Genomic DNA, 9,595 nt, shown 5'->3' with positions numbered 1-9,595 from the left:
GCAATATTTCATTAGTAAAAGAGATTGATATGGTGTTTTTAAATGGCAATATATCAGCATATGAAGATATTGGGATATTTTAATGGATCAATATTTTTTCCCTCATCTTTAGAAGTTTTTAAGTCTGTTTTCCACCTGGATCCCCGCTCTTTTTGGCCCTCATGTCCCTCCATTGTCGCACAAACTTGCCTCCACTTCCTCACCGCCTCGGCCGTATCTAGACCCACAGCTGGTCTCTGATTGGCCCTCTTGTGTTGTGGCGTGGAATAAATATATTCAATTCAATATTGGGCATAAATTAAAACAATATCTGCAACAAGCAGGAACTTGGGGCCCTAGGGAACTGCCTAGTATTGCCTAATGGTAAACCCCCCTGAGTGTTGCATTGTAGAGTCTGGTTGCAGCAGGGAAGCGCAGTAGCACTTCTTTTTACAAACAGTGTAAACGTTTTTCACTAAAGGAGCCGTTCAGCTCCTCTGCAGTGTGGTGGAGAGGGTGGAAGGTGTTGTCCATGATAGATGGAAGCTTTGACAGCACCTTCCTCTCAGTTCAGCAATTAGCCTTCACTGTGATACGTTTAGCTTTAGGATACTTTGCAAAACAGACATGATGCTTCATCATGAACTAATACACGTGTTGCCTGATTCCTAGAGCCATTCCTAGGATGGAGTCACAGCATATGATTCCCTACGACTCTAAAGCTGAACACAGACATTTGTTTTATGTAAAGCATTGTGTTTACAAATTGAGAGTTAATGACACAGACAAATGTTGGATATGAATTCAGAATTTAGCTCTTTAAGAGAGCAGATTTTAGTCTGAAGATACTTTCTTATGCTAGCAGCCATGAGGGAAAAAACAGGACAGTCTCATGATATTTCCTGAAAAGTAGCCAATTATAGGCTACTTTCTCCAGTTGGTCCCACCCTGAAATTAACAAAAGTTGAAACAAGAATACAGAATAGAGAGGCTACAGGCAGGGACGTAATTTGGAAGGAGGCTGGGGAGGACATGTCTCCTGCATATAGAACTATTCATTGAACTATTCCTAGAACCATTCCTGGAACTAATCCTAGAACCATTCATGAAACATTCCTAGAAACATTCCTAGAACTATTCCTAGAACTATTCCTAGAACCATTCCTAGAACTATTCCTAGAACCATTCATGAAACATTCCTAGAAACATTCCTAGAACTATTCCTAGAACTATTCCTAGAACCATTCCTAGAACTATTCCTAGAACCATTCATGAAACATTCCTAGAACCATCCCTAGAACTATTCCTAGAAATATTCCTAGAACTATTCCTAGAAACATTCTTAACTGTAAGCTAAATTTCCCACAAAAAAAAAAGGTGGAAATAAGTGTGAATCCGATTGAACTTGGTCTGCATGGTGCTAATTTAAAGATAAAGTGCAGGCAGTTTGTGTCCTGTCTGCTGAGATATTAGCTGCTCTGTTCCTGATGCAGATTTTTTCTCCACAGGGAGTGAAGCGATGCAGTCCCATAACCGGCTGTGAGGAGTTCTACTACCCTCCCTGGAAGAGAGCTCTGTTCAGATGGCTGGTCAGCCTGCCCGTCTGCCTGCTCTGTCTTTGCTTCGTCTTCCTCGCCATGCTCCTCTGTCTTCAGCTGCAGGTCTCAGTCCATCCTGTTACGCTACGTTCACACCGGACACGCTTTGGGCAGCAAAAAAAGCTTCTATTGCTTCAGTTTTGAAGCTTGTAAATATCAGGGTCAGATGCGTCTAAAGGCCTTCTTTGACGCTCCTGAAGCGATCCCAGTAAAATGTGTCCAGATGAGTAGTCGATAAAAAGTACTTTTAATATGTTTTTAAGTGAGAAAGTCCACCTGAAAACATCTTCTGTGCAGAGAGTTCATCCAGATTACCATCCTGCCTTCAAATATTGCGGTCGCCCACACACTGGTGATGCGCTGTCACTGGGAATCCCCACTGCGGGTTTTCCCTACTGTTGGTGGTGACTGGAAGTAGATGCTAGCGTAGATGCTAGGTATGTGGTTCAAACTGCAGAATCCAGAATAATAAAAGCGAACATATTTTGCTGGCAGGTTTCTACATTTTAAGTTCATTTAGGCGTTAATAAACTGTTTCAGAGGAGTGATCATAGCGCTCTGCATCAGCAGCGCTGTGTCTGACTCCCTGCCAGCTCCCAGATCAGCTTCTCTGATTGGTTGATGTAGCACTTCGAGCAGCAAACATAACATTTTTCCAACTTTAGCATCTGCTGCTTGTGAGGCATCACGATGCGCTGCTCCTGCTGCTCTAGAAGCGCTGCAGGACCTTTTGTTGCACCTTGATGCATCAACTATTGACTTTGCATGTAAACTAGCTACTAGATAAATGTGATTGGTGTTTTATCAAGAAGGTGGGATTGTTGTGGTGGAAGGTTCGCAAGCAAGTTTGGTTGTGTCCAGTTTGTCAGACACATCGCTGCTAACCAAAGGACAGATTATACTTCTGCAACCGCACCCATCAAATGTCGCTTGGGTCTGGTCGCGAACCAGTTTTGCTGGTATGCTTCTGCATCGTCGGTGTGGAATTTCTAGGGATGCACAGCAGTTTCCCGCCAAAGCGCAAGGGGGAGCCTATTTGAGAACTTGCAAGAACGTCGGCAGATAGTCACGAGAATTTTGGCGGCGGCGGGAATGTTTATCTTCCAAAACAACAATGGCAAAATGTCTGCAAGATAACATGGTTATGGAGATGGATCTAGAGTTGCTAGACATCGAAGAGGAACACGTTGAAGCGCGTCACACGCCTCAGATGCATCACGATGCGCTGCTCCTGCTGCTCTAGAAGCACTGCAAGACCTTTTGTTGCACCTTGATGCGCATCAACTATTGACTTTGCTTTTTCTGCTTCAATTACGTGCGATGTGAACGTAGTATTAGAAATAAACAATGAAACATTTACACTTTCAGGGCATTAATTGAACATAAAAATTTATTACGTTTCACCTCGTAGATCTGGGCATACACTGTACGAATTTTTGCCCTTTTCGGGTCGATTCTCCAGTCGTGCGAGAATTTTTCCGATCGGGCCGAGTTTCAACCTCATCGTGCATCGTGTAGTATACAGGGGTAACGAGGGGCGATCAGCTTCTCACAACCACCTCCCGATCAGAAATTGTAAGTTCGGGAGAAAATCAAACGTGTGAAATTCAGTCGGCCGTCGCGAGGTGTTCATGGACAAATCCAACAGAGCCGATTTACCAGAACCTCGAGCACTGCGCATGTGCAAACAAGGGAGTTCTTCTTCTTCCAGATTGACGAGTCCAACCAGCACCATCTCTCTGCGCTCAGTCCGACGTTTGGTTTTTGGACGTACAGTGTGGCCAGGTAGATCGCATCAGAGCGTCGGGTCGCACAGTGTGAGAAAGAAACATCGTGAGCTGTGAACTTTTTTAACCCTGCGGATTCGTCGTACACGTTGACTTGTAGCTTAGTGCAGCGATTAAAAATATCGCACAGTCTATGCCCGGCTTTAAGGTCCCACATATGTTCATATTCAGATACAGTTACTTGCAAAAAGTATATTTCCCTTGAGTTTTATATGAAAGACTGACAAAAAGTTTTGAGGCAGAAGAAAACTTGAGAAATGTTTTTTCTATTTTACCACTGAAAAGTTAAAAAGGGTCGACCAGTGAATTTGGATTTCCCTGACAGTGAAAGCAAGTGACTTCTGTAGGTCCATTATCCCTCAGTATCCCCGATTCTAGGATTTTGTACTTTTTGACTTTGCAGGAAGTGGTGATGGAGATTCAGGAGCTGCCTGGTATCACCAGGTTCATCCCTAAGATCCTCCTGGCCGTCACTGTAACTGTGTGCGATGAGGTGTATAAGAAGATTGCCTACTGGCTCAATGACATGGGTAGGAAACCAGGAGGGGGGGGGAGTTAAGTCGGATCGAATTGAGATTCTTCTTGAGAAACCTTTTTGTCCCTAACGGTTTACCTTTGTCCACCCAGAGAACTACAGGCTAAAGAGTGCCTATGAGAACAATCTGATCATCAAGATGGTTTTTGTAAGTTCCCCTGATATTCTTTTTATTTGAGGTTAATTGGAGGCCATTTTATTTTCTATTTCCTCTCATGTTTTTCTTGTTTTTTTACAGTTTGAATTCATCAATTCGTACCTCAGTCTTTTCTACATCGGATTTTACCTCAAGGACATGGAGCGACTAAAGGAGGTAAGAACCTTTATCACAAACACTTTGAAGGAAAGCTTTAAAGTCGTAGAGAAGCGGCTGTTCCAACCATTTCTTCCGAATTCTCCCGAGTGATGGACAGCTTTACACGAGTGACTAAAGTTAATGTGATTGGTGTTTTATCAAAAGGGCGGGATTGTTGTGGTGGAAGGTTCGCAAGCAAGTTTGGTTGTGGCCAGTTTGTCAGACACATCGCTGCGAACCAGTTAGCAACTTAGTGCTAGTAGGTTCCTATGGGAAGTTACATTGGGACCAGGTAGCACTAAATTGGTGACTAAAGGGCAAATTATACTTCTGCAACCGCACACATCAAATGTTGCTTGGGTCTGGTCGCGAACCATTCCTAGAACTATTCCTAGAAACATTCCTAGAACTATTCCTAGAAACATTCCTAGAACAATTCCTAGAACCATTTCTAGAACCATTCATGAAATATTACTAGAATCATTGCAAGAACCTTTCCTAGAACCATTCCTAGAACCATTCCTAGACACATTCCTAGAAACATTCCTAGAACTAACCATAGAACCATTCCTAGAACTTTTCCAAGAACTAATCCTAGAACCATTACTAGAAACATTTATAACACTATTCCGAGAACCATTCATGGAATGATTCATAGAAAGATTGCTAGAAATATTCCAAGAACATTTCCTAGAACCATTCCTAGAAACATTCCCAGAACTATTCCTAGAACCATTCCTAGAACCATTCATGAAACATTCCTAGAACCATTCCTAGAAACATTCCTAGAAACATTCATAGAACTATTAGTAGAAACATTCCTAGAACCATTCCTAGAAATATTCCTAGAATTATTCCTAGAAACATTCCTAGAACCATTCCTAGAAACATTCATAGAACTATTTGTAGAATCATTCCTAGAACCATTCATGGAACTATTCCTAGAAACATTCCTAGAACTATTCCTAGAAATATTTCTAGAACTATTCCTAGAAATATTCCTAGAACTATTCCTAGAAACATTCCTACAACTATTCCTAGAAACATTCCTAGGATGGAGTCACAGCATATGATTCCCTATGACTCAAAACATTCCTAGAAAAATTCCTAGAAATATCCCTAGAAATATTCCTAGAAAGATTCCTAGAATTATTCCTAGAAACATTCCTAGAAATATTCCTAGAAACATTCCTAGAAATACTCCTAGAAATATTCCTAGAAACATTCCTAGAACTATTCCTAGAAATATTATTAGAAACATTCCTAGAACCATTCCTAGATCTATCTCTAGCAAGAACTATTCCTAGAAATATTCCTAGAACCATTCCAAGGACTATTCCTAGAAAAATTCCTAGACATATCCCTAGAAATATTCCTAGAAACATTCCTAGAATTATTCCTAGAAACATTCATGGAACTATTCCTAGAAACATTCCTAGAAAAATTCCTAGAACTGTTCCTAGAAATATTCCAAGAACTATACCTAGAAACATTCCTAGAAATATTCCTAGAAATATTCCTAGAACTATTCCTAGAAACATTCCTAGAAATATTCCTAGAACTATTCCTAGGATGGAGTCACAGCATATGATTAACTATGACTCTAAAGCTGAACACAGACATTTGTTTAATGCAAAGCATTGTGTTTACAAATTGAGAGTAAACGACACAGACGAATGTTGGATATGAATTCAGCTCATTGCAAGGGAATGTCAATCTTCCATACAGGCTCATCCAGGAGAAGAAAATCCAACAAAGTCACTGACTGGATGCAATCATCTGGTTTTCCTTAGATAGAAAACTTTTAATCAATCTGACTGAATGATCTGATGAAACTGTCTCTCTGGTGGATGAAAACAGGTTATAGCGTGTGTTTTTTTTTCTTTCAGATGCTGGCCACTCTGCTGATTTTCCGCCAGTTCCTGCAAAACATCAAAGAAGTCCTTCAGCCATATCTCTATGAACAAAGCAAGCTCGGTGTCTTCACCCCAAAGGTGCTATGGGAGCTCCTTCAGGCCATCATTCTCAAATATGGCCGCCTGGCACTGGGGAAGGCACAGGCCTCCATGACTTCCTACTCCTTTTTGAGTCCCAGAGAAATGTCAAGCAGCCATGCTGCAGGCTGCAGCCAGGAGCAGAGGAGAAGAGGGGATCTGAAAGCTGGATTCAGGTTCTCAGAGGAGGAGTGGGACATGAGTGACAGCGTTATAAAGCAGAGGAAAGTCAGCTTCACCGAGAAGGTGGACTACAAGAACGTGAAGACAGAGACGCGGGCTGTGGAGGACAGTTTCCTGGAGGACAGTCCTACTATGGTGGAGGATGGGATGGATCCCTCCAGCATTTTTGACAGCTGTGATGAAGACAGCGACTGTGAATCCTTGTCTCAGGTCAGCAGCATTTATTATCCAGCTTTTTTTTTCTGTTTCAATATTAATGAAATTAAAGAACAAGTTTCCAAAAAAAATACATTTCAAGAAAATAAGTATAAAGTAAGAAAAAAGTAAACAACAAAGGAAAAAAATGGGGTTTGAGAGGAGTGTAAGTTGTGTTCTGTTTTATTTTTTAATTCATTTTACAATTTTATTTTTACATTTTTTTTTTAACAGTGTCTTGTCTGGTAATTTGGCAATAAGAATAATTGTCTTGTTGCCAAAAAAAGCCCAAAAGATTTTGATTTCTCAAGTGGAGCAGTACGGCTATCGCCATCGTGTTGATTTATGCATCTAAATAGCTTTATTATAATTAATGCTGGGAGTATTATAGATTATATGGACACTACATTTTTTTCTTTTATTTCTTAGATTTTTATTTTTATTTTTCTCAGATTTTATATTCCACATTTAATTTTTTTCAAATTTTAATTTTACATTTTTTTAAATACATATATCATTTTCATTTTTTTTATTATTTATTTTTGTTTTTGTTTTCAAGATTTTATTTTTTTCAAGTAAAATATTTTTCTAATTTCATATGCCACATTTTTTTTTTAGATTTTATTTTCCACATTTATTTATTTTTTTTCCCTTTTTGTTATAAATGCTCTTTAATTTTTCTTTTTTCTACAGACTTCATTTTCATTGTTTTATCTTTAATTCTTGTTTTGGATTTTGGTTTCCAAGTTTAATTTTTTTTTTCCAAGTTAAATATTTTTCTTTTTTTATATGCAACATTTTTTTTAGATTTTATTTCCCACATTTCATTATTTTTTTCCCAATTTTTTTTATAAATGCTCTTTAATTTTTCTTTTTTTTACAGAATTCATTTTCATTGTTTTATTTTTAATTCTTGTTTTGGATTTTGGTTTCCAGATTTTTTTTTCCCAAGTAATTTTTTTTCTAATTTCATATGCCACATTTTTTTTAGATTTTATTTTCCACATTTAGTTTTTTTTTTTATTTCCCTTTTTTTTTATAAATGCTCTTTAATTTTTCTTTTTTCTACAGACCTCATTTTAATTGTTTTATCTTTAATTCTTGTTTTGGATTTTTGTTTCCAGATTTAATTTTTTTTTTCCAAGTTAAATATTTTCCTTTTTTTTATATGACACATTTTTTTTAGATTTTATTTTCCACATGTCATTTTTTTTTTTCCCATTTTTTTTTATAAATGCTCTTTAATTTTCCTTTTTTTTACAGACTTTATTTTCATTATTTTATTATTAATTCTTGTTTTGGATTTTGGTTTCCAGATTAATTTTTTTTTTTTCCCAAAGTAATTATTTTTTTCTAATTTCATATTCCACATTTTTTTTTACATTTTATTTTATTAATTTATGTTTTCAATATTTTTCCATATTTTTTGGTAGACTGAGTTTTTCAAACAGCATTAATTTGAAATCCCATGTTCCGCTGCACTTTATGGTTGTCCGTGCGCAGACCGATAGAAATGAGTCGGCTCTGTGTGGAAGTGAGCAACAATCTAGAAAATAAAATCTATGACGTGTTCCTTTCAAGAGCTCTCAGTCACCAGCAGTGTGTTTAACAGGAGAGCAGGGAAAACGTCAGTTTTTCCTCTTCGAAAGAATCCGACTCTTTCTGTCAGCGAAGAAGGAACGTAGCAGCGGGGAAGGATGACAAGAAATCTTGGATGGATCCACCAGAAGAACCCAAAACTGTCGCCATGACCCAGGCTGAGATTGAGAGCTGCATGCAGACATATGAGGTACCGCCTCCACAGCGTTTCGCAGAAATCCCACGTTTGTCGCAGCGGAACGAAGTTTTAGCGTTGTGTCGTCCGATGTGATCAGGGAACCCTGCAGGACTACCAGGAGATGTTCATCCAGTTCGGCTATGTGGTCCTCTTCTCCTCGGCCTTTCCCCTGGCGGCCATGTGCGCTCTGATCAACAACATTATCGAGATCCGCAGCGACGCCCTGAAGCTCTGCACCGGCCTTCAGAGACCGTTCGGACAGAGGGTAGAGAACATCGGACAGTGGCAGGTTGGCAGCTTCCAAGAAACATCCGTTATGCCTTTCAGGCGTCTCCATCTCAACAGCCTGTTTGACCTTTTCTCTCGCCAACAGACGGCGATGGAGGCCATGGGGTTGATTGCTATCATAGTGAACTGCTACCTGATTGGTCAATGTGGGCAGCTCCAGCGCCTGTTCCCATGGCTGAGCCCTGAAATGACCATCATCTCCATCGTCCTACTGGAGGTATTTATTGCACGCTTTCATCAACAGGAAGGTGCTGTGAGACGTTTAATGGCGTGCACTAGACTTTTTGACCCATCCAAGTTCAGAATGTGTAAAGCGAATGTCTCTGTACTCTGACGTCCTGCGTTGTTTGTCCCTCTGTGGTCTCTGTGGGTTTTCAGCACTTTGCAATCCTCCTAAAGTACGTCATCCATGTCGCCATCCCTGATATCCCTGGCTGGGTAGCAGACGAGATGGCCAAGCTAGAGTACCGACGAAGGGAAGCTTTCAAGGTATAAAGCCATGTCATAGCTTGAAAGACCTTCGGCCAACATGAGGCCTGCTGTTGGCTGCAGATTTGGGTGGTTTGTGTTGGTCTCTTGCTCTCCATCAACCTGAACTGTCTCCTGGTCTGTGGTCATTTTCTGTGCTTCACATATCTGTGTTGCTGTGAAATGTCAGAGGAGAATAAATGTTAATATTAAAGAAAGATAAACTGAATTACAATGAAGAAAAGTTTGTTTTTTAAAGATGATTTCAAAAATAAGAGCTATTCCATCGAGAGAAGGAAAAGTTCGGTCAGAAAGGAATAATCAATTGATCGTTATTTATACCTAAAACTAATACATTTGCGATGATTTAATTAATTTAGTGCTAATCAGTAGAAAAAAAGTCTGGGAGCGGCCATTTTTGTCCAAATATAGTAGCCCCCCTCTCCTGCCATCTTCCGGCAATGACGTCACGGTGCGGTAAGCCTTGCGCCATTCT

The 9,595-nt window shown here is 39.6% G+C and overlaps 1 protein-coding gene across 1 annotated transcript in view; it reads left to right on the top strand.

Moving 5' to 3' along the window:
• Positions 1 to 9,595, top strand: part of ano8 (anoctamin 8) — a gene marked incomplete at its 5' end in the record, with an annotated part of 31,202 nt that overhangs the window by 17,931 nt on the left and 3,676 nt on the right. The window contains 9 exon segments of the mRNA XM_015400519.1: positions 1,488 to 1,640; positions 3,768 to 3,894; positions 3,992 to 4,047; positions 4,138 to 4,212; positions 6,084 to 6,581; positions 8,167 to 8,355; positions 8,441 to 8,632; positions 8,717 to 8,848; positions 9,010 to 9,120. Of these exon segments, the coding sequence (XP_015256005.1) occupies positions 1,488 to 1,640; positions 3,768 to 3,894; positions 3,992 to 4,047; positions 4,138 to 4,212; positions 6,084 to 6,581; positions 8,167 to 8,355; positions 8,441 to 8,632; positions 8,717 to 8,848; positions 9,010 to 9,120 (1,533 nt within the window).

Source organism: Cyprinodon variegatus, unplaced genomic scaffold, assembly GCF_000732505.1.
Source record: "Cyprinodon variegatus isolate N-32 unplaced genomic scaffold, C_variegatus-1.0 Scaffold1114, whole genome shotgun sequence".
NCBI classification, from domain to species: Eukaryota; Metazoa; Chordata; class Actinopteri; order Cyprinodontiformes; family Cyprinodontidae; genus Cyprinodon; species Cyprinodon variegatus.
This window is presented reverse-complemented; position numbering and strand designations above follow the sequence as displayed.